The sequence below is a fragment of the Schistocerca serialis genome, chromosome 1 (genome assembly GCF_023864345.2).
Source record: "Schistocerca serialis cubense isolate TAMUIC-IGC-003099 chromosome 1, iqSchSeri2.2, whole genome shotgun sequence".
Taxonomy (NCBI): domain Eukaryota; kingdom Metazoa; phylum Arthropoda; class Insecta; order Orthoptera; family Acrididae; genus Schistocerca; species Schistocerca serialis.
In genome coordinates this window covers 1,158,109,963-1,158,136,228 of record NC_064638.1, presented here as the reverse complement: position 1 = coordinate 1,158,136,228, position 26,266 = coordinate 1,158,109,963, and the positions used below count along the sequence as shown (strand labels likewise).

The window sequence follows — 26,266 nt, the reverse complement described above, 5'->3', positions numbered from 1 at the left end:
AATTTTAGCCAACAAACAATGGGTAGTAGGATCTACGTTATTTGGTTTCGTGAAGGATAAAACATTGGCATATTATGTCCCAAAAAAAGTATCGAAGCGCAGTGGTGGTCTCATCAATGCACCATGACAATTCAATCAATGAAAACAGTGGAAAACCTGACATAATTGAATTTTGCGACAGAACAAAAGGTGGTGTTGATACATTAGATCAGAAATGCGACAATTATTCAGTCTGTAGAAGAAGTCAAGGATGGCCATGTGTAATTTTTTTCAGCCATATTGAATGTTGCGAGTGCAAATGGATTCGTATTACGTAAGGCATCAAATGGTGGAAAACGTATGAAACGTAAGCATTACATAAAAGAAATTTGACCAAATTTGAAAAGGCCATTTATCACAGAAAGAAAGATAGAGTATTCATAATTTTCAGTAGATTTGAAGAGTAGGATAGATATTTTTCTAGGGGCAGCTGATGAACAACAAAATGACCTACAACTGGAAAATTCACCTTGTGATCAAAGCGGCTCACGAAAAAGAGGAAGATCTTATTTATGTGGTCCTAAAACTGACAGCAAACAATCACAAAAATGCTACAGATGTTTTAAATTCATCTGTAAACGACATGCAGAAAAAAAGTGTTGTGTACCAAGTGCCATTCTTAGTTCAGGTACTGATATAGATAACACTCACACACTTCCATTTTTTCTTTTTCATTATTTTTGTTTCTTATTCATGGCATACAGAGTCCCTATTTACGTTAAGAAGAAGTTATGAGAAACTCCATAGTATATCTAGGTTTTTTAATCTAAACCTTTTTTTATAATCACGTAGCATCCCAAAGTAAGGTACTAAAAATTCTTGTAAAATATGAGACATAGGACTTAAAGTTAAAAAAATACCACAATGTAAAATTTTTGCTCAATAAAAGTTGATTTATATAGGAAATAAAACTTATTTTAATACAATAATTACGAATTTACATATGAATTATATCTTTTATGGGGATTATGTTGAATTTTTATTCAAGGGTCCATTTGTACCTGCGATTCCAGTTATGGTCGTCAAAATATCGATTCCGGTTAAGAGTTAAGAACTTACATTTGAAATGAAAACAGGAATTTCGCGTGCAGTATGTAATTAGAAACAATATGTAATTAGAAACAAGATGATGTGCATTATCCATAAAAAAGGATGATGAACTTTACTGTTACGCGATGTAGGATTTCAAACTGAATCGAAAAGAAAAAATGACTAAGGCGAGACATGAACCAGCTGCACTATGTTATCAATCAACTGGCTACCGATTGCGGTATGCAATCAATCTGTATTTGGAGCTCAACTGTACCAGTCCTCGGAAAACTTCAAAGCCGATTTTTCCGTAAATTTGTGAAAAACATTAAGAACAACCTATTTCCCGACACTTTTTAACCGTGTTTCACTACGGAACAGGAAGCAGCCTTAGCCGTTTTCATACTGCGTATTAACAGCGCGGCAATTACAGCACAACAGTTCAGAGACTGTGACTGTACATGATTTCTGAAATGAAAACTACATAGCTAAGGCGTGATTAAGAAAAACGTTGATGGCTGTCAATACATTATAATATCTCAAAGTTTCGTTTAACGTAATTTAGTAATAATGTATGTAAAGCATAAGTAGGACCTACTTCCAAGAGCGTAACAACACCACTATACGTGTGCTACGGCTTCTGACCAATCATAGGGTTTGTGTTTGTCTACTTCAGGTTTATTCTTACGATGAACTGATATGGTTCATGTCCACTTCTACGTAGATTTACGCCTGTATCGGACTCTTTTGCTTAAACTACCGCGACAGCTGTTACTGTTGTTTAGACGTCACGCAGGGAATTACGTTTACTCGCGGCACAAGGTGTCATCAGTTGTCAAGGCCACAGGCAGTGGAGAAGGGAGGGGGGATGGGGGGGGGGTGGCGGGCGGAGTGGGGCAGACGTTAACAGCAGACACCTGGTGACAGTAGGAGTGTTTCGTGGGAACTTCGCCGAAATGCCGCAAGGGAGCGCGCGAGTATTAGCGTGGACATCCAATGGGGCCGTATTCGTCCGACTTACAGGAGCAGCACTACTGCTTCTGCAGTATACGCATCACACGTCTCGCTTCTGCTTTCATCACAAGTGTGACTGCACACGTCTTTTATTTTAAGATGCTATCTCACATTTCACAATCAGTGAGGAAAAATTACGTTTATTATAATGATACATGAGAAATTACATTTATTTCATTTATTTAATCTACCGTATTTACATTTAAGTTTGTGTTCTATTTCGACATTTTGTCTTGAATGTTCTGCAGCACATACTAAAATGTATTATGATTCATTCTGTAATATGAATAAAATTTTTCAGGATAGTTTTTAAGTTCTTCATGTAAAGGAAAAAACTCTCCTAAAGGCACCAGTTGTCTGCATATCAGCATTGTTACAAAACTTTTCAGCTTCAAAATTGCATCCTTCACTGTCAATGACAATATTATAAAGTAGACAAATGCACTTGACTATGTGATCAGCTACGTCAATGGATGTTTCAATTTCCTTCCTCAGTAGTCTCCATTTATTGGTCATTATACCAGATGCACATTCAACAACTTTTCTTGCTCTGGAATGCATACCATTGTATAGAATCTTCTCGTTGTCCAAATTTCAGCGAGGAAAAGGTCTCATCAAATTCTCTAACAAGGGGTAAGCTTCATCTCCTAAAATGACGTGCGGTAGTTCCTGACACATTCCTTCAAGTCTTGTTGGTGGCGGTAATAACAGCTTCCCATTTGTAAGTTTCTTATATAACATACTTTCTTTAAACACGCCTGCATCAGACTGTTTACCGTAGGCACCAACATCTACAAGCCGGCCGAAGTGGCCGTGCGGTTAAAGGCGCTGCCGTCTGGAACCGCAAGACCGCTACGGTCGCAGGTTCGAATCCTGCCTCGGGCATGGATGTTTGTGATGTCCTTAGGTTAGTTAGGTTTAACTAGTTCTAAGTTCTAGGGGACTAATGACCTCAGCAGTTGAGTCCCATAGTGCTCAGAGCCATTTGAACATCTACAGCTATAAATTTGTAATTTGCATCAGCAACTGCTTGGAGTACAATCGAATAATACTGTTTGTAATTGTAAAACATGCTGCCAAAAAGTTTCCGTCTATACACCAACACAGTTTGGAAATCCCCATCTCGTATGCATTTCACTGGCAATTTCTTTAAATCGAGAAACAGTTGGCGTTGGTAAAAGAATGGGAGCAAGTGACTCCCATATGGCCATACAAACGTCTTTCACCACCACTGATACGGTGGACACTCCTAATCGGAATGACGACGCTAGTGCATGAAAGGAGATGCCAGTGGACAAATACCTGAGAAAAAAAATCGTAAAATGTGTTACTCAAGTGTGGTGTTGGGCGAAGTTTTTACAGTTTTGTTTGCACGGTAGATATTTACTTAGTCCATGTCATTTCACAGTTATACAACAATAAATAATTAAAGAGACATTTTCTTGCACACTTCTATATTCTTTCAATTAGAATAATGAAATCGAACTGCAAAGACCTGAGAGACAGTTACAGAGAATAATTTGTATAACTTGGCAAAATAAGGTCATGTGATCCTGGGAATAGTATACTAAAATGCAATTCCACTCGAGCTTTGTTCTGTCATATGATTTTCCTAAGTTCCAAGAGCTATGCATAGTTCCTTATCAGTGGAAATAGAACCACTGAGTCAAAGGGCATTATCTCAAAACTCTTCGCCTATCACTCTATCTTACAAGGTAATGAAAATAACTCTGTGAGGTCATCAGTGGCTCCACATGATGAACCATCACCACTGCCAAGCGCTGCATCATGAAGAAAAAAGAAGAAAAAACTTGGAAAATTCTGAAGCAGTATTTCTGCGATTCTTCGTTGAAGGCACAGCGAGACATTACCCAAAATGACGAAGCTAATTACTTCCTAATGATTCTCAGGAGTCTCACAAACTCTCTTCCCCTCAGAGGTAAGCGTTTGTGAAACTTAAAATACAAAAGCATGACTACAATTAATTGGAGGTAGTGAATGCTGTACAAAGTTCTACTGCAAACCAAAAAGTGTGTACTAACGAATCTTACCTTATCGTTATACACAATTTTTCTTCTGCTGTTATACTTCTGCGAAAATTTGTGTTCTGTTTCGAAATTTTGTCTTGAATGTTCTGCAGCACATACTGAAATTCTGTAATATGGATAAAATTTTTCAGGATAGTTTTTAAGTTCTTCATGTAAAGAAAAAAACCCTCCTAAATGTCTGTCGCTATTTATGGGATGATTCCATAACCTCCTAGTTCTTCTGTACTTCAAAACTCGACGAGTTACAGAAGATTCAAAACAATACCAATAAAAGAGTGAACACATTGTTCTTCACTACAGCACACACTAGCTAAAGGCGAGCAACTGTTGACTGCAGCTGCGTTTTCTACTGACTTGCTTGTCAGCTGTCAAAGGGTGGGGATTTTTTTAAAATTTATTTATTTGGCCTCCGGCAGCTAACAACCATTTAGCCAAAGAGTGGGGATTACCTTGACAGTGCAGCGCAGCCCGCCAAGGAAGGAAAAAAACAATGAAGAACAATGAAACGCAGATCTGTGTCGATCTACAGTAGTTTCATTAACTCTCCATTATTTTTTCTGTCAAACTAGACAACGAGACTACAGAATTGCGCTTCAGTTTCTGCAGTAAACGTATCACAAATCTCCAGTTTGTTTTTGTGATTGGTTTTACAATGCATCAGGAGCAAGATCTCGTCTTAGATTAGTATACTCTTATCTTTTAGTTCGAAATACGAAATGTACATAATACTAATTGTAGGATGTTGATGACAAATAATTGTTTGTCTTTTGTGATGCAACGTGTGGCCAATCACAAAAGCATAGCAGATGATTGTCCAGTAGCCGAGGGAAAAATTCTTATACATTTGGACTTATCTAGACAAAGAGACCACTAAAATAATACGAGGGACCGGCACTAGGTCTGCGCTGATCACTAGTAATCAGTTTTTTTCTGTCCTGCATTATATGACTACACTAAACCAAGCTGTAACCGCGCGAACTCCGTGGCTTGCGGACGCGGCACTGACGCCACTGAATAGCTCGCATTACTTGAGACCAGAGACAGATATCAGTATCATTATCATTTCAAAAACTTTTTGGTACTTTTAGCTACATTTCATTCCCAACAATGTATGGTCTAAAACGGATCTAACAGTAAGCTACCCGCTACGTAACTTTTTCACTACAAGATTTGTAAATCAAGTGCACAACGTTGACAAATAGCATCATTTCACAATGACTGTTAAGAAATATGGAAAGATAAATGATTCAATACGAAGCTAAGATGTTACACTACAACGTGTACAAAAATCAGATTTTTTAGCAGCATACTTTCTTCGAAATCGGTTGGGAAGCGTTATGAAACGAAGAAATCACGCGAAACGAAAAGTAGACTTTTTCTTTTTTCACGACGTAAGTAACGCTGAAAAGTTCATAAAACGATGTGGCGAAGTCTTATATACCGCTAAGAATTTTTAAAACATGAAAATCGGAGAAGCGGATTTTCCCCCATTTCGCCGTCCCGGCTCGGCGCGGCGCGCATTGTGAATGCACTACCAAGGCTGCGGTCACAGTGGATTCCACACACGACCGACATCTGCCGGAGACGGCCGATCTTTTCAAATCAGTACGCCACTGCGTGCGCGGTCACACTACAGCCGATCTTGTCTCCCGAACGTACAGATTTCGGACGTCAACCGGTCAAATTCAAATCAGTTTGTTTTCTTCGGTCAAATCGACCGACTTTCTCGCACACGAAATATGGACCGTGAGAAACTGATAAATTTAGTCCAAGAAAGAGTGGGTTTGTGGTATCCTGAGGATGAAAATATCATAATCGGGATATAGTTCGCAATCTATTGACAGAAATCGCAGGTTTATTCGAAACCTCAAATAGGCAAAATCTTTATTGGTAATTTTATGGATAGGTTATAGCCTCAAAAATTAACTTGTTCAAGTGAAGAGGGTGGCGTATCTTATATGCTTATAGCTACTGTACTTCAGCTTTTTTTGTGGTAGGCTGTCATTAGTTGTCTACAAATGGCGTTTTATGCCAGTAGGATAGTCATACTGTTAATATGAAGTGGTTTGCCAATGTGATGCATGGTATGTGTTTCCACTTTTAAGTTCAAAAATGGTTCAAATGGCTCTGAGCACTATGGGACTTAACTTCTAAGGTCATCAGTCCCCTAGAACTTAGAACTACTTAAACCTAACTAACCTAAGGACATCACACACAGCCATGCCCGAGGCTGGATTCGAACCTGCGACCGTAGTGGTCGCGCGGTTCCAGACTGTAGCGCCTAGAACCGCTCGGCCACCCCGGCCGGCCCAATTTTAAGTGCTTTACGCTTTCGGAGTACCTTATGCTACACTTTATGCTTATGTTTTACTCCAATGTGCCAAATGACAGTCACTGAAGGTTAACTGATGTACGTCAGCACAACTTTAAATTCATACAGCGAAGCAGAGTGCAGGTGCATTTCAAGGTCATCACGAATTATCTCAAGTATGTAACAGAACGTTTCTCCCATCATCTCATATATTCGTAAAACTTGTCTGGTTATTCCAATTTCCTGAGGACAGAGTGTACAGTACTCGCCATGTTCTTTACGAGACAGGTTCAAATATGGTTCAAATGGCTCTGAGCACTATGGGACTTAACTTCTAAGGTCATCAGTCCCCTAGAACTTAGAACTACTTAAACCTAACTAACCTAAGGTCATCACACACATCCACGCCCGAGGCAGGATTCGAACCTGCGACCGTAGTGGTCGCGCGGTTCCAGACTGAAGCGTTAGAACCGCACGGCCACACCGGCCGGCTTACGAGACAGAAAAGCATTTTTAGGTGGATTATAACCTGGAAAAATAATTTGTTCAGGTGACAAAGCTGCTGTAGTGGATCATTTTGGGTTCTGGTAGGTGGACAGCTTTCTACAAATTATTATTACTGCTTACTGGCGTTGCTTTTTTGGCAGTTCGGTGGAGATTCTGTTACGAGAAGTGGTTTGCAAATGCTGTGTACATATGTGTTTCCACTTTTCAGTGCTTTGGGTGTTCAGGGTATCTTACACTAAACTTTGTGTTTGTCTATCAAATGTATACTGAATGACAGTCATTGAAGGTTAACTCCAATTCTCACATTAAAGATGTAGCTCTGGTTCAAGTAAAACCAGAAGTGACGTTATGATATTTGACATCTGTTGATTACGTCTTTCTAATAATTAGCCCTACACCACATTTTGAAAAGTATAGCTCCAAAGTTTTTGTGCGATATGTTAGATGTTATTTATAATGTTCTAAATTCTAATTTAAAATCTAGTATTTTCGTTCTTGCACCTCAAATACCTGTTCTACGAAATTTTTAATTTTTTCCAAACCGAATTTTGAAGCTGTGCAAGTGCACTAAAAGACACTGTAGAATTGATTTTCTTTATTAAAAGCAGCACTCGATCTGAAATAATACTGCCACCTGAATATTGTCACTTCCTTTCTCAACTCCACTGAGGAAGCGTTTAGAGAGCAGTGAAGTGTATTGGTATCTGATTTCCTGAATATCCAGCCAGCACTGCGTTGATTTTCACCATTTTCAGAATAAACGGAGCTGCTGTGAAAGCAGAAATCTATCTTTCATTGATTAGATAATACTTGCTTCCTTACATACAAATTTTATCGATGCATCCTATAATAGAAGTCTGTACTTTCACCTAGTAAATTAATCATTATGTACTGATAACACCGTTGGCAAAAACTTCACAGATCGCACCTCCGGGTCATTGCAGCATAATAAACCACACTCTGAACAACGTGTTTTGGAGAGATCAGTAGTGGAAAGGAAAGAGGCATCCCGAACTACAAGAGTTTTTAACTTCTGTGGCGTGGTGTTTTTCCCTCCATCTCGTATGTTCGTAAAACTTGTCTGGTAATTCCAGTAACTGAGGACAGAGTGTACAGTACTCGTCACGTTCGTTTCGAGACAGATACAGCTCATTTACATACATGTTATAATAGCAAAAGAAGCACTGCAGCACTCGCCTCCAAGGACAGAGCAGGCCGCTGTGGTCGAGCGGTTCTAGGCGCTTCAGTCCGGAACTGCGCTACTGCTACGCTCACAGGTTCGAATCCTGCCTCGGGCGTGGATGTGTATGATGTCCTTAGGTTAGTTGAGTTTAAGTAGTTCTACGTCTAGGGGCCTGATGACCTCAGATGTTAAGTCCCATAGTGCTCAGAGCTATTTGAACCGAGGACAGAGGCCTTGTGGTACCCGACCCGTCCTTGCAGGTTAAAATATAACCTACTTCATACATAAAATAGATTCTAACCTAACCTTTTCGATTCCGTCAAAAAATGACGAATGCGATCTGATGCTTTCGTCCGATGTTATCGGGCGATCTCTGGCAACGGCACGGTCCTAGTGCATCCTGTCGCATTCATCAGTTTTTGGGGTTGTCGAGCAGGTTAGATTAGGTTAGAATTTAATCTGTGTATGAAGTAGGTTATATTTTCACCTCCAGGAGTGGGATCTATTAAAAAGACACGGAATGAGCTATATCTGTCTCTAATAGAACATTTTGACTGCTGTACACTCTGTCTTCAGTGATTGGAATTACCAGGCAAGTTTTAAAAAATACCCATGTATTACGAAAATGTGTAGTTTCAATGATACACCGCACTAAGGATCTCTCAAAAACACGTTGTTCAGAATACGGTTTATTATGCCACAGTGGCGACTTCGGCGTATACATTTCGCCAGTGAGGTTACGAGTACCTAATGGTGAATTTACGTGGTGAAAGTATATGTTTCTACTATATGGTGAATGGATAAAATTTGTGTGTGAGAGTAAGGAAGCATTATTTAATTAATGAAAAGTAAATTTGCGGTTTCACAGCAGCTCACTTTATTCTACAAATGGCCTGTATTGATACAGTACTTGCAGTAGGTATATTCAGGTAATCAGATTCTAGTACTGAAAGACTTCTGATGGCACTACTAGGTCAGATTCCGTGTAGCTCTTACTAAAGTAAATCAGCTATATTACAGTGTCTTTTTAGGGCACTTGCACGCAACACATCTCCAATTGATAGCTCCAAAATTCGATAAACGGGATGTTTCCTAGGAAAGTGCAAAAGTTTAACAGGACGTAGAGGATGTTCCACTGAACAATTTGAGGTAGGGAACCTGGGGTCGGAGAAGACAGCTTGAGGAGATAATAGGGATAAAGTCACATTACTAAGCACTGTTTATTTACATTAGTTACAGTTACCTTGAAACATCCCCTTAGAAAAATTTATGAATGACTGTGCTGATAAACCTCTTACGTTATTTGATTTTCAAACAGCTAAGCAGAACTGAACGTACTCAGACATTTCTCACTTTACCTATTCTGATCGTCACTAAATTGACGCAAAATATTTTTAGCGCAACGCAATCTGACTTTCAATAATCCCTACAAAAGAATGGCCCTGACTAACAATAACCTATACCTTTCATGAATCACTTACCTCACAAAAATCTCCGTTACTCGAACTATTGCAATACAGCGAGCGCCACTACTGCCAGCTAAATAAAACATTCTAACTACTGAAGTCACTAACTAGTGATAGGCATAGTTAGCAAATGAAACATTTTGATAGAGAACAAACAATGTATTTACATTAATAGTGTTCAAAAGTCATAATATATATATCAGTTCATGACATCCAGTTTTACAAATTTACTGTCTCTGATGGACACACGTCCAGATCATCCGCTCTCAAAACTCCCACCATCTCTCTCCCCACATCCACCACTGCTGGCGGCTCACCTCCAACTGCGCAACGCTACGCGCTGTTAACAGCCAACTGCCCAACACTACAATAGCATATACTCCAACAATGCAAACCAACCACAGCCTTCACACAGCACAGTCAGTGATTTTCATATAGAGCACTACGTGGCGTTACCAACATAAAAACCTAAACAGCCTACTTACAACCTGCAGATAAAAAAATGGTTCAAATGGCTCTAAGCACTATGAGACTTAACATCAGGGGTGATCAGTCCCCTAGACTTAGAACTACTTAAACCTTAATAACCTAAGGACATCAGACACATCCACGCCCGAGGCAGGATTCGAACCTGCGACCGTAGCAGCAGCACGGTTCCGGACTGAAGCGCCTAGAACCGCTCGACCACACCTCAGTCCAAGCATGACATCGGCGAACTAGTTTCTGACGTACCCTGCCAAATATCCCTGGTGTGTTTCGAACAACAATACAGGCAGCTACAATTCTGGCAACTAGTTCCATGTCTGTATCCACTAGGATCACATACGTAAGTGACTTTACGTATCCCCATAGAGGATTCAGAACAGGTGGCCTCTTAGGCCACGGAATAGGACCTCCCCATCCAACGCAGCGAGCAGAATGATTGCGGACATCCACACTGAAGTGAGGCAGTGCATCGTCATGTTGTACCACATCAACCAAGGGTACTCTATCTAACAACTCAGGTAGAACTCTTTGCATGGGTGGCCACTCAAACATCCAGGTAGAGTTCCTAATAATCAGGCTCGTCCTCCTTGTTTCCTTGCAGGAAACAGAAAATGTTCATGCAGATAAACAGCACAGTACGTGTAAACATGTACGCAAGTTAGTTGTAAATAAACCGGAAAGCAGTAACGCTACACAAAGCAGTAGACGAGTTTACTTCCATAACTTCTTAAGCTGGCTTCTCCGACCCCAGGTTCCCTGCCTCAAATTTTTCATTGGAGCATTCTCTGTGTCCTGTTACATTTTTGCACACTCTTACGGAAACGCCTTATAGAATAAATTAAACGGTTCAAATGGTTCTGAGCACTATGGGACTAAACTTCTGAGAACTTAGAAATACTTAAATCTAACTTATCTAAGGACACCACACACATCCATGACCGAGGCAGGATTGATAGGGAAGTCATCTCTAAGGCACTTGTCTCTCTGATCGTATGCTCGTAAACTTTTAACTTTACCGCTCTTAATCGGCCAACCGTCAAGGCAATTCACTTCTAGGCGAAAGTGCTCTTCAACCTACACTGGTTTAATAACATCGTTGGAACCAGTAGGTTTCTACAGGCGTAGAATTTGTAAACAACTTAAGCATTGTCAGATTGTTTTACATATTGTGAAAGAATATACTATTGCTGATTAACTTCTCTTCGATGATTACTTTTGTGTTCAATGAACTAATGGAAAACGCAATTAAAATATTCACTGGACTAATACAAATTAAATAGACAGCAGTCTATCTTAATAAAGCATTAAGTGTCCGTAAGACGATTGTGCCTATTTTAACACGAATTAGTAGGATATTACCGACTTTTGACTTCGAAAAGGTCTGTGTTTACTTCATGTCCTGTATCATACTCAAGTATTATGAAAATGTGGCAGTTCATGGATAAAATTATGTATTCACAACAACAAAAAATGTGCCGGCAGAAAACAAAAGTGGTGTTATGAATTTTGCAGTACCATAAGGTTTTCGCTCCAGCACTAAGGGGCACTCAAAGCAGCAAGGCGAATTTTGCTCGAGCGTTGTGTTACGATTCCCTTATTGAGTTTTTATCTGCCTGCTTGTAGCTCTACTGCAAAAGAATTAAAAATATGGCTTTCAGCGCTTCTCGAAAGACGAACGAGAGCAACTTGCACCTTGTAGGCAAGCATGTTACCTCTTTTTTTCGGTATAGTTCGTTGTGTTTGGTCTGGGCGGACGTCACATGACATCCGTTCAAGTTGATCGGTTGATTCCTTTACTCAGTTTTTTTTTTATTACAGAGGGCGAGTAGAGAAAATCACTCACATTATTCAGTTGAAATGACAAGACAATATCAAGTGAATTTAGCAGAATAGTTCTCGTCGGTCACAGAGTTGCGAAATGTATTCTACGTTGTTGCCAAGTTTCAGTTATACTACCGGGAAGGATACCAGCTGATGTGTTCTGCGAGTGACCTTGGAAGTGACTATAGCTTCGTTCCAAAGTTGTGGGTGACAAGGGCCGGAATATTCTCATTGTATGTCAATGAGCCTTATTCGCATTTCTGTAACTAGGTTTAGGTGCCAGAGTGTAATTACTTGTAGTACATCGATGCACTGAGTGCAAACGAAACGTCACAAATTAATAACTGCGACAATTATTTGTGTTTTACTGGCTTAATCGGACCGTAACTTTGAAACGGTATTCACCAGACGCGATTCACAATTTTGGAGCTTCTCCAGTGGTTGAGTTGGCAACGTATCTTTGCTATACAATATTATTACTGAGATCACTGTGATTGCTACACCCGCCAAAAGACAGGCGTGACCTGGCTTGCTGTCGGCTTTTCTGATGGATATTTTGCCGTTGCTCGGAACGTGAAGACTTAAAGGTGGATTCGAATATTCCATAAGGCGAAAATCTGATGTTTCTGTTCTTCCAGCTGAAACATTCAAAAAAAGTTACAATGAACGGCAGAAAAGCGCCTGTGAGCCAACAATTAATAATGCAGTCATAATTAGTGGAATCTGATCAACTCCATCTGTCAACTGATAACTACGAAAAACTACTACCGGCCGCTGTGGCCGAGCGGTTCTCGGCGCTTCAGTCCGGAACCGCGCTGCTGCTACAGTCGCAGGCTCGAATCCTGCCTTGGGCATGGATGTGTGTGATGTCCTTGGGTTAGTTAGGTTTAAGTAGTTCTAAGTCTAGGGGACTGCTGACCTCAGATGTTACGTCCCATAGAGCTCAGAGCCATTTGAACCATTTGAAAACCTACTTTTTCCATCTGCACAGCACCGCAGTATGAACTCAAGGGTTTCGTAGGATTCCTACACTTAATTTCGTTGTGATCGTTTTCAGTGACAGTAGAGGAGGAGCAAAACCATCTGACTTGAAATATAATTTTCCAGCGGGAATTGAATCTTTGGTTACAGTTGCAGTTGCACATCCAGTGAGGCATCAAGAATGTGAGCATTCACTCATTGCTGTAGTATAGGCTAGGGCGCAAAGAAGCAGGTTTCCCACGAAGTAAACGATGAGAGACACTGTAATTAACGTGTAAAGTAACCATCTCGGAAACGTAAATTTTCCAAATCGCTGTCACTTGTTAAACATTAATTGTTCAGAAAATTACAGTTATATCTAGTGAAATGGGTAGGTTAATGCAGCTCCAGTCCGTCACTATCAATGAGTTGCCAAACATTTTCCGAATAGCACTCCTTGTTCTGCGTTCATAGGTAGCACGCCGTGCCTGGTACACGCGGCGCTCGGGGACCACAGCACAGCTTCGATACCTGAGGATGGGCTTATAACAGTCTGAAACCGGTCGTGTGAAAATAAAGAAATTTACAATTGAAGCGGTATTTTCAACCTCTGCTATAATGCTCAGTTGCGGATTGTTTGTACTTAAGATAGAAATTTGTGTGTGTTTGTGTTTGTGTGGTGCCTGTTCTTTCGGGCAACAGAATCGTTCTGCAGTCAGCTTCAAATGCCGGTTCTCTGAATTTTTTCGATAGCGCTCCTCGAAAAGAACGTCGCCTTCCCTCCAGGGATTGTCTTTGCGTTCCTGAAGCATCTGTGTAACACTTGAATGCTGATCAAACCTTCCGGTAACAAATCTAGCAGCCCTTCTCTGAATTGCCTCAACGTCCTCCTTTAATCTGACGTTGTGGGGATATCAAACACTCGAACAGCATTCAAGCATGGCTCGCAGTAGCGTCCTATACGTCGTCTCCTTTATGAGTGAGTTACACTTTTCCAAAATCCTCCCAATAAAACGAAGTCGATCATTTGCCTTCCCTAATAGCAGCCTGACGTAACCATACCTTTTCATATCGCTTTGGACTGTCAGGCCTAGATATTTAACCGAAGTGACTATGTGAAGCGGCACTCTACTAAAGCTGTATTCGAACGTTACAGGACTGTTTTTCCTACTCATCCGCATCAGCTTACATTTTTCTACAGTTGGAGGTAGCTGGCATTCTTCAAACCAACTGGATATTTTGTCTAAGTCCTCTTGTATACTCCTACAGTCACTCAACGACCACACCTTCCCGTATACCACAGCATCATCAGGAAACGTCCACAGATTGCTGCTCACGCTGTCCGCTGGACCATTTATGTATATAGAGATTAAAAGCGGTGCTATTACACTTTCCTGGAGCGCTACTCTTGGCGTTACCGACCTCTTACTGAACTTCTAATAAATTATTTTTGGGATTATTTTCTAGATTTATTTCATAACTTGTTGGATATCTTGGATTTAATCGTATGAAGGTGTCAGTTAACATCGTTGAATCAAAAAGAAGACATATTAGTAACATAAAAAGATGTACTTTGCGTATAGTAATTATGTATGCTCATCGTTTAGGTACTAAAATAATCTACTTTTAAAATGCTAAGTAGAGAACAACTTTTGTGTACTTCTTGTCAAATATACTTCTTCATGCGCGACCCTTGTCTTACAAACTCGCCGAATCAGTTACATCAGAACGGTGTCAGTCTTGCTACATTGGACAGTCGGGGAGTTCAATCTGTACCAGGCTTCAAGAACACCACAAAAGCTGGAGATTGAAGAAGCCTGATCCAGCCTTTGCAGAACATTGCCTGAACAATAACCACAAATACAAAATAGATGTAAAGTCTTACACACAGAGGAAAAGAGGCCAAACTCAACCCATTAGAAACTTTAGAAAATAAAAAAAAAAAAAAAACAGATGCGTACATCCTCACACCTATTATTAAACGAGCCCACCCCATTCAATTATTCACCTCTTTTAGATGAGATCTCAACCCCAGGATAGTAGCAAAACTCCGAGCCCCAGTCCATCGTAGTTAAAAAGTGCTTGGCTGATACATAACTTTCCATGGACTGTGCGGCTGGTCCCGGCGGAGGTTCGAGTCTTGCCTCGGGCATGGGTGTGTGTGTTTGTCCTTAGGATAATATCGGTTAAGTAGTGTGTAAGCTTAGGGACTGATGACCTTAGCAGTTAAGTCCCATAAGATTTCATACACAGTTTTTTATACATAACTTTAGTCCTGTCTTTGCGGTGTAATTGCTGAACTGTGTAATAATGTATGTTATTTGTCAAAAAATGGTCATTGACATAATTACAGATTAAGCTATGGATCGATACCTTAAGATGTTGAGCTGGCCAGGGCGGCCGAGCGGTTTTAGGCGCTACAGTCTGGACCGCGCGACCGCTACGGTCGCAGGTTCGAATCCTGCCTCGGGCATGGATGTGTGTGATGTCTTTAGGTTAGTTTGGTTTAAGTAGTTCTAAGTTCTAGGGGACTGATGACCTCAGAAGTTAAGTCCCATAGTGCTCAGAGCCATTTGAACCTTAAGAAGTTGAGATGATTATCTTTGCCTTGTCATAATGTTTATCCGTGCATTATCATCTTTGGGGACCAGTAAAGTACTTGAAAAACCTAGGTTGTGCAGTAACATTAATAATAAAATTGAGAAACCAGGCAAAACGCTGTGTTTGTTTAGTTTTAAAACCGACAACTTTTGAATTTCGACGCCTCTTGGAAAAATTCTGCACACGCCCACGCATCCACCACAATCATCATAGCGACCGATTTTTACAAAATAAAAAAATCATAGTACTAGACATTGTCACTATATGGTTTAAAAAAAGGAGATGGTAAGAAGGCTTCAATGAATTATTTCCTGGATATACTGTCACTGCCAATGTTCTTGCAGTTTTTGTCAAAATATTGTACTTGTTTTAGTAGTGTCTTACCTATTTTTCACAAACTTACTGGCACGTGTTTTTACTGACATGTATCTCTCGAAGCCTTTTTATCCAGAAACGCCAGTACGCCTGACATTCTGCGTGTTTTATTTGGCTCGCCGTCAAATACTTTTCGCCTCCGCGTTGCATTAAACGTTACCGTGATCCGCTGCAGGCGATTCGAGTGCACTGCAAGAAAGGTGGCAGTGCTAGACGCGAGTGGTTGGCGCGAGCTCGGAAATATGCGGCTGTCCTTCGCTGACTCAGCCCTGTGGCTACAGACTTCCTCAGGAGCGATGTTGCTGGTGACCGCAGCAGCGTCAAACGGCCTCAGGCAGAGTAGGAAAAGGCAGTCCGGGGTCGTCATGTGTGTATCCGGCTCGCCCGCTGCCGGAAGTCTGACGCTGCAAAGATTGTAGGCTGGTGCGTCCCATCAGGTCAGCGTCATGAAGCTGCGCCCCGAAGGCGAGGTTAACTGCCACCAAAATTCTAGGCATATGAATAACATGTAAATTGAAGGTGGAGAGGGGGAGAAAGGAAAGGGCAGGGAAGGGATCACTGCTGTCAGCTGCGTCGGGACATTACGCGGAATCAGCGGCGACAAGTTAAAATGTGTACCCGACCGGGATTTGAATCCGGGATCTCGCGCTTACTAGGCTGGTGCCTTAACCACTGCGCCATCTTTTTTTTTTTAATCTCATTTTGTTCGTTTCATCTGCTCGGTGCGGACGTCGCAAGACACCCGTTTCAGTTCGTTGTTGATCCATTAACTCAGTTTTTTTATTACAGAGGGCAGCTAATCCTCTTTTTTCTATGACAAAAAAAAAAAAAAATATACAGTTGGACGCGAACATGCGACTGTAAGTTTAGAATGCACGACGATTACCACTTTTTTTTCTCTGTTCTATTCATCTTTTTTTTTTACATGTTCAAAACCTACACTAATTAAAATAACAAAATGCGTACGTAACACAAATGGTCATTTTTTTTATAGCCAGCTATCCTAGCCACTTTTTTTAACAAAAATGAAAAAAAAGGAAAAAGGATTTTGGAAGGTTTGTTTTTCTGCTTATTTTATTTTATTTTATTTTTATACAAATGGATAAAAGAAAGGCCGTTCCTCTTCGGCTACATAAACACAATAATAGGAAGTCGTCCCGTTACGACAAAGGATGCTCCATACTATAGCCCACTGCAATCTCATAAAAAGAAGGAACTGGGAAGAGGTGCTATGGTTATCTTCTCATGTCATCGATAATCCAGCTGCGAGGCGGATTATGGAATGCGCTCCAAAGAAAATTAGAAAAATATTGCCTGTATTTAGGGTTCTTGACGATCGCACGATGTCGTTCGTCGAGATCAGGTACTGTCTTTTCGCCATTACCGAATAGGTAGTGAACAGCGTGGCCGCTGATCCACGTCACAGAGTTCGCTTATGCTCTTGGGACCCTCTGACCGAACACGCTGAGTTACCGTGCCGGCCGCCATCTGGGATGCAGCGTTATCGCCGCTGCGCAGACTATAACGGGACGCCTCACGGCCCATCCACATTCCCATTGAACGCCACCGATCCGCAATCCGTGTCCATTTCCTCCGAATCCGCTCTCTGGATTCCCACAGGAGAGTTGGATTGGGTTGTTTGGGGGAGGAGAACAGACAGCGAGGTCATCGGTCTCATCGGATTAGGAAAAGCCGGCCGCTGTGGGCGAGCGGTTCTAGGCGCTTCAGTCTGGAACCGCGCAACCGCTACGGTCGCAGGTTCGAATCTTGCTTCGGGCATGGATGTGTGTGATGTCCTTGGGTTAGTTAGGTTTAAGTAGTTCTAAGTTCTAGGGGACTGATGGGCCTCAGTAGTTAAGTCCCATAGTGCTCATAGCCATTTGAACCATTTGATTAGGGAAGGACGGGGAAAGAAGTCGGCCCTGCCCTTTCAAAGGAACCATCCCGGCATTTGCCTGGCCCACAGGAGGTCGGGCGTAATTGTGCATCCGCACAGAAGAAGGTGGATCCAGTCCCCAGCTAGGCCAGTCAGTTGTAAAAATGCGTGGTGTCTGTTCTTTCGGACAAGTCTGAAATAACAGATACGACACATTCATATAATACGAATAACATTTTTATTAGCCCTTCCAAAATTATGGAATGGCATTTAAAAAAGACTGCAGAACTCATGCACAGTTCCGAAGTTTTTATTTTTTAATTGGTTTCAGGCAAAGCCAATTTCACCAGATACAGTCACTACGCATCATGTCGGGCCTCAGATGGGTTCTACTTCGAAAGCAACGATTACTGAACACACACTGCTCTCCAAAACTCAAGGACGATACAGATAAAGTAAAGTAACACATTAACTACTTTGTCAATGTCAATGAAAGTCACCAACAGCCATGTAACTTAGGGTGCTTTTTTATTTTATTTTGTAGGTTACCAGTTTCAGCATTTCATTATGCCATCTTCAGGCCGCATAGGCACCTCTTCAAATGAATGAAAATGTTATATGTGGCCATAAATCTCTGGATGTCGTGAATTCAATCGTTGCGCTAGTGGTTCAAATGGCTCTGAGCACTATGGGACTTAACATCTGAGGTCATCAGTGCCCTAGAACTTAGAACTACTTAAACCTAACTAACCTAAGGACATCACACACATCCATGCCCGGGGCAGGATTCGAACCTGCGACCGTAGTGGTCACGCGGTTCCAGACTGAAGCGCCTAGAACCGCACGGCCACACCAGCCGGCGCGTTACGCTAGTGCTTCATTCGAAGACTTGATGTTCGTTTGGAGAGGAGCATATGGGGCCGGAAGATGGCGTAATGAAATGCTGAAACTGGTAGCCTTCAAAATAAAATAAAGTAAGACCTTAAGTTACACGGCTCTTGGTGACTTTCATTGACAATGACAATTGCTCAACCAGCCGTTGTCCCCCGTCCGTAATGGACCAACAGACATCAACTACTCGGTGGAAATGGACGGAAGCGCGAAAGAATTGTGCCAGACTTCTCCCAGTCGTGCGCAGAAAGCTGGTCGTCACACGGCATTATAGTGGCTGGTCCCGCAACACGAGGAAGTTGAAGGAACGGGAAAAGATAGGTATGTGTGTGTTTGTGTGTGTGTGGGGGGGGGGGGGTGAGGGATGGAGGGGTATGACAACATATGGATGATTCATACGGGGAAGAATCACCGGGAAACTGGAAGGACGAAGTGTGACGACTGTAGCCTAGGTGTCTGGTATTGCTCACAGCACTGTTTTACGTGCATGGCGGGGCTGTTCCGAACCACAGGTCTGAAGGAGAGAAGATAGTCGACCACGGTCAACCACAGCAGCAGCAGATGACCGCTACTTTGTGCAACAGGCGGGAAGGGATCCACGTCAAACAGCGGGTGTAGTTGTCAACCACATCTATGGTTGCGGCACAGTTTCTTGCGCCGCACGGCACGCCATTACTGCGGGAGGGTGAAGTGGGGAGCGGGAAGGCAGTCCTACCATATGCTCACTTCGACATGGCGCATATGGGCAGTGGAAGTAGTGCCCATCCGAAAAATACGGCCTTACTGTATACTGATTTTTTTTTTATCACTGAGTTGTGTCTCCTCTTTCGCCGTTTAAGCGGCCCATCTCTTTAAGTTAGTACATAACAGTTTTCACTTGCATATATCTGTACAGTTCTTTTGTTTTCTTTGCCGGCCGGTGTGGCCGAGCGGTTCTAGGCGCTTCAGTCTGGAACCGCGCGACCGCTACGGTCGCAGGGTCGAATCCTGCCTCGGGCATGGATGTGTGTGGTGTCCTTAGGTTAGTTAGGTTTAAGTAGTTCTAAGTTCTAAGGGACTGATGACCTCAGATGTTAAGTCCCATAGTGCTCAGAGCCATTTGAACCATTTTTGTTTTGTTTTGTTTATGCTTTTGTCTAGAACAATACGCAGTTAAATAACTGGTGAAACATTAACTACAGGGATTATATCTTCTGCCACCACAATGTTTTCAGATCGTAAGAAAGGGCAGACGATTCATCGTCAGGGTAGCGAATAAGGAAATACGGAACATTATAAAATCACGTAATCTAGAAGCAAGGCAGGAAAGTAAAACAAGGTATCTTGCTTGTTGCCTGTTATGCTGAATTATCTCTACGATTTGCTGCAAAAAGCCGAAAAGGAATTTCCAAAAATATGACCCCTTTGTTCTTCTGGTAAAAAGCGTCCAAGATACAAAGTAATAAGTTTCACTATCGTTACTTGGATGTGGATGTAATAAGAGATATTATGCTATGTACATGTGGACATCACATTTCCACTGCAGCCGGCCGATGTGACCGAGCGGTTCTAGGCGCTTCAGTCCGGAACCGCGCTGCCGCTACGGTCGCAGGTTCGAATGCTGCCTCGGGCATGGGTGCATGTGATGTCCTTAGGTTAGTTAGGTTTAAGTAGTTCTAAGTCTAGGGGACTGATGACCCCAGATTTTAAGTCCCATAGTGCTTGGAGCCATTTCCACTGCAAGATAGAAACAGTCGAAAAACCCTCACAAATAAGTGTGTTTTAATTGACTTGCAGTGAGGAGAAAAAGCATTTCAATTGTTGCACACACATTATCAGCATTAATAAAATAATTATACAACATGCTACACAAATGAGAAAGGTGGTCGGCATTATTACGAAAGGTGAGTATCCTGAAAGAGTGTCGTGATTCGATGTATTTAATTTGTTGAAATGTATTGCTTACAAAGTCAGATCTACTTTCATGACAATGTTTTTCGAACGACGTGGACTTCCACTCATAAGGCACACATCTTCCGCATTTCCTGTCGCGCGCAGTAACCTCCGCTGCTGACAGTACACTGACCATTGGGTTGTGCGACAGATAAATCCTTTATTTTTCTCAGTGACAAGTATTTTACTCGCGAATCACACATTGTCAGTTTGGAAAGCCGTAGGTGAGTAACCAGCATCTGGCATGCGCCTTTCATTCCACCTGAAGGAAACGCTCGTCACTATTTTATGCTGCTCAGATCAAGAGAAGGAATAAAATGCTTGGGTAAGTTTCCATTCCAGTCGTTCAGTGTTAAAAATAACATGGATTACGGGAATTCAGCCAAAATACCAACAGAATTGGCAATATATTTTTGTGTGAGTTAACGTTTCCTCAAATTGTTCAAATGGCTCTGAGCACTATGGAACTTAACATCTGAGGACATCAGTTCAAAAAAAAAAATGGCACCGAGCACTATGGGACTCAACTGCTGAGATCATTAGTCCCCTAGAACTTAGAACTAGTTAAACCTAACTAACCTTAGGACATCACAAATATCCATGCCCGAGGCAGGATTCGAACCTGCGACCGTAGCGGTCCTGCAGTTCCAGACTGCAGCGCCTTTAACCGCACGGCCACTTCGGCCGGCTGAGGACATCACTCCCCTAGAACTTGGAACTACTTAAACCTAACTAATCTAAGGACATCACACACATCCATGCCCGAGGCAGGATTCGAACCTGCAACCGTAGCGGTCCTGCGGTTCCAGACTGTAGCGCCTAGAACCGCTCGACCACCAGGAGCCGGCTTCCTCAAATGGTTCAAATGGCTCCGAGCACTATGGAACTCAACTGCTGAGATCATTAGTCCCCTAGAACTTAGAACTAGTCAAACCTAACTAACCTAAGGACATCAAAAACATCCATGCCCGAGGCAGGATTCGAACCTGCGACCGTAGCGGTCCTGCGGTTCCAGACTGCAGCGCCTTTAACCGCACGGCCACTTCGGCCGGCTGAGGACATCACTCCCCTAGAACTTGGGACTACTTAAACCTAACTAATCTAAGGACATCACACACATCCATGCCCGAGGCAGGATTCGAACCTGCAACCGTAGCGGTCGCGCGGTTCCAGACTGTAGCGCCTAGAACCGCTCGACCACCAGCGGCCGGCTTCCTCAAATGGCGTCGAGGACACAGATACCTTCTTCATATAGATAAGGCTTACCGGCCAATGATCTTCTTCAGTGCGGATGCAGTCACATTGCCCGAACTCTTATGGAAATCGGTAGATTGATTGCCGCGAGTAATGAGTATAGTGGGCAGGGACATTACAAATGTAGCGTGTGGACAGTAAGTTGAGAATATGGGTCTCACGGGGAGCGTGGCAGAGATAATAAGATGTCTTTTATAAAGTTCTACTTGACTGTGAATCCCAGGTATAAAAAGTTAATAAGTTCCTGCATTCGCACTACCCTCTGTGTCCTCGGAGGCTCTGGGGTTAGCTACCCTCTGTAATAATAATACTAAAAATAAAAAAAAACTGAGTGAAGGGATCAACGAACAACCTAAACGGGTTTCATGGGACGTCCGTCCCGAACAAATACAACAAACAATATAGCACCAAATGAGATCAACAAAGAAATAAAAAAACGTCGGATAGAGCGTCTTCCATGTAAGCAGCAGATCCCGGGTTCGAGTCCCGGTCGGCTCACACATTTTCAACTGTCCCCATTGATATTTATCAACGCCTGTGAGCAGCTAAAGGTCTGGATTTCATTTTAATTTCATAGATAATAAAATTCCGTGTGTTCACGAATTGGCAAAATACTCTCCTCCTTGTGTGTGTCATTCGGCAAAATCTCCTTTCGATGTCTCGAGCGGTTTAGCAGATATGAGGGATGCTGTGAATATTTCATTCTCGCGGGCGTGAGATCGGGAGTGAGCGCGCTACATAGGATCCATTTTCTCAAGATTCGAGGCAAATAGAGACCTTTTCCCAAGCCTAAAGAAAAATTTAACATGTTAGCTAAATTTCAAACGCATCGAACGCAAAATCATCTCGACCCCTATTTTCATTGCAAAACTTCTCGAATTTTGCGTAGCGTCTTACTAAAATGTGTATAACACAATAAGTATGACCGTTAGCGAGATGTAAGGCTAGGCGCGCACAGGCGATTTTTCAGTCGGCGCGACTGAACAATCGCTGTCGCGGAAGTACATTGTGGTGCGCACACAGCGGCAGTAAAATCGCAACTACTCTCAGTACCAGCATGGATTTCATCGAAACAGCTTGTTTGGTGGCGCTTTTACTACGAAAAAGAGCGAGAAAACAGCGCAAATGTCGTTACTGGGTACATCCGATTGTAAGTCAAAGACTGGTGAAAGGGCAGTTTTACAAATTACACGAAGAGTTACAAAATCACCAAAATAAATTCTTTCAATACTATCGAATGAGTAAGAATAGTTTTGATACACTGCTTCAGACAGTAGGACCGAATATAACAAAACAAGATACGACATGGAGGAAGTGTATACCACCTGAGGAGCGCTTATCAGTGACTTTGAGGTGAGCACACATTATTTCATTCAACAGTTTTTATTGCCCTTTTACATTATTGATTAGATACATCAAGAGAATCGTTTCATTCAACAATTGTTGTTGCCATTTTACATTACTGATCAGATACATCAAGATAATCACTACTGCAAGTCGAAACTGGCGATCTTGTTTCATTAGAGAACTGCAAAACCATGTTGCGCATAGAGGTTTCTGTGGTCTTGTTGCGGTTGTCTGGAGAGGGGCACACGAACAAATTTTGTGGAGGTTCCGTTTCATTTAGGACATTTGAAGAATACGGTTGAACGAATGAAGATGCTGGAGAGTAAGTTGCTTGAGTGGTGTTATAAGTCGCTTGAGTTGTGTTATAGCACATGTTCGGATGCTGTGGAAAAATCGGTGAAAGCTGATAATATCTGGCATTCCTCATCACATTCAGTATTTCTATTTTCGCGTAATGTTTCTGTTCTTCGTTTAACTTCGCCAGCATGGGGACAAGCATTAATGCAAAATTCTTATCCTCGTTAACTTCTTCTTTTTGTCTGTCTTGTAATATATTTAATAGAGATTCCTCGTAGGACGTAACCTTCTTGGCCTCTCTTTTCGTAGGATGTCGTACTTTTTTGCTCTGTGCAGTATCGTTGCTGTTTTGTGAAGACAAACTGGGGGGAGAAACTACTTCCTTGTTTCCTGTGCTACTGGGCATGATTTCGATGTTGCTGGTGGTCGGTCTGTCTTCCATCTGAGGGAGCAGAAATAACATTGCATCGAAGTATAGATATTTCCTCCGTTTTCTTGCAGCCTCGCCAGACGACGATTTTTTCTGTGATGCCAGTTCTCTCGCGAAGCAGTCCTTCAGATTTTTCCACTTCCTTTGAATTTCTTTACCTGTCATAAATGAAATTATCACTGTATATAATTTATTGTAAGTATTTACCTTAATACTTCTATGAGTAAATATTAATGCTGTTACTGAATATTATTTCTTCCAGATACCTTGCGACTGGAAATAGCTTTCGCTCATTACACTACGAATATCTACTGGGGGCCACTACAATCAGAGAAATTGTGAAGGATACATGCGAGCAGTTGTGGCAATGTCTAAAGCCTATTCATATGGCAGAAAAAACTGAAGATGATTGGAAGATTATTGCCAAACAGTTTTTAGACAGAACTGACTTTCCAAATTGCATTGGTGCTGTGGATGGGAAACATGTGAGACTGAAGAAGCCTGCTGACAGTGACTCAGAGTTTTATAATTACAAAAATTATTTTTCGACAATACTTTTGGCCGTAGTGGACGCTGACTATTGTTTCACTGTGATAGACGTGGGCTCGTACGGAGCCAATGGGGATTCTAATGTGTTCAAGAAATCCAACTTCTATCAAAAACTGAAATCTAATCAGTTAAACATTCGAAATCCTCAAAAATTACCACAAGACGAGGAAGGAGAGCCTCAACCTTTTAATTTTGTAGGAGATGAAGCATTTGCACTGTCTAGACATATTCTGCGGCCGTACTCGAGGAAAAACCTGACAATGAAACAGCGTGTTTTTAATTATAGACATTGTCGTGCTCGTAGAATGGTGGAATGTACTTTGGGGATTTTGGCTAACAAATGGAGAATATTTCATCGACCTATGGATGTGGATGTTGGTTTTTCAGACATAATCATAAAAGCATGTTGTATTCTGCATAATTTCGTAAGACGAAATGACGGTGTACGAACTGAGGACGAGTCGTACGAATGCCTTCTGAAAGCCTGTGAGCCTGTAGGAATAAGAGCTGATTCGTGTGGTATGCAGATACGGGATTATTTTGCAAACTACTTTGTGACTCCACAAGGATCAGTATCTTGGCAATATGAAAAAATTTAAATTGTTGTAACTGTGATGTCTACATGAATGAATAAAATAAGTGAACCATGAAATACCTTTGTTAGTCTTTTCTGGTCCAGGCAGTTCAGTCCAGTTCCGAATTAGGCTGCAGCATACTTCTCCCCATAGTTTCTCTTTCAAATTTCGATCACTGTATTCTTTTAATTTCTTGTTGTAGAGAGCTGGTCGCTTTTCTACTTCTGCAATTAGTCTTTCTGAATCGACAACACAACCTACAATGTCATCCGTAGCGCAACTCCCGTTATCAGACATGCTGCTGGCGCACTGAACTTGTGTGTATGCAACACAGAGCGAGAGCGACTCACAGAAATCGCGTCGCTAGTGCGCGCGGGCCCATTCCAGTGCCTGTGAATCATTCCACACCTGCGACAATCGCGTCGCGCGTGAAATAGGGACGGTTGCGTCTTTTAAATCGCCGCTACTTTTTTGTCGCACGTGCGCGCGCTCCTATTCGAGCCACTGTGTTTCATTCTTGCGACAAATAAATCGCGCGACGGAAAATCGCCAGTGCGCGCCTAGCCTAAGGCTATGCGCAAATTGAGACGCGTATAGCACGTGTGGCGCGGCGCAGCGCACCGCGGGTTTTTGTAACATCAAAGGTCCAAATGGGACCGCGCAAACTGCGACGCGGCGCGACTGGGACGTGACATGCGCTTGCCAGGTCGCCCGGCGTTGAAAGTGGTTGAGGCACAGTTTCTCGCGACGCGCGTCACGCGAACACTTATCAGTGTACTTTTTGTTTGTTTATTCTTTTGTCAAGAGCAATGCACAGTTCAATAACTGGTGAACCATTAGCTACTGGAAGTATATATATCTTTTGCCTCCACAATGTTTTCAGATCGTAAGAAGGGATAGATGATTCATCCTGAGGGAATATTAAAAAATCATGTGATCTAGAAGCAAGGCAGGAAAGTAAAACAAGGTTATATACGTACTGCCTGTTATGCTGGAGTATCTCTACAAGCCGGCCGCGGTGGACGAGCGGTTCTAGGCGCTTCAGTCTGGAACCGCGCGACTGCTACGGTCGCAGGTTCGAATCCTGCCTCGGGCATGGATGTGTGTCATGTCCTTCGGTTAGTTAGATTTAAGTACTTCTAAGTTCTAGGGGACTGATGACCTCAGAAGTTAAGTCCCATAGTGCTCAGAGCCATTTGAACCATTTTTTTATCTCTACAATCTGTTACAAAAAGTTGAAAAGGCGTAATTTCCACAGGTACGACTACTTTGTGC

At 42.2% G+C, this 26,266-nt stretch overlaps 1 protein-coding gene across 1 annotated transcript; it reads left to right on the top strand.

Moving 5' to 3' along the window:
• The first annotated feature begins 23,044 nt into the window (after positions 1-23,044).
• Positions 23,045-25,024, top strand: LOC126418061 (uncharacterized). Its single transcript, XM_050085164.1, has 2 exons — positions 23,045-23,146; positions 24,130-25,024. Exon 2 carries the CDS (start codon positions 24,254-24,256, stop codon positions 25,013-25,015), a length of 762 nt encoding a protein of 253 aa, XP_049941121.1. The 5' UTR covers positions 23,045-23,146; positions 24,130-24,253; the 3' UTR covers positions 25,016-25,024.
• Positions 25,025-26,266: the final 1,242 nt, after the last annotated feature.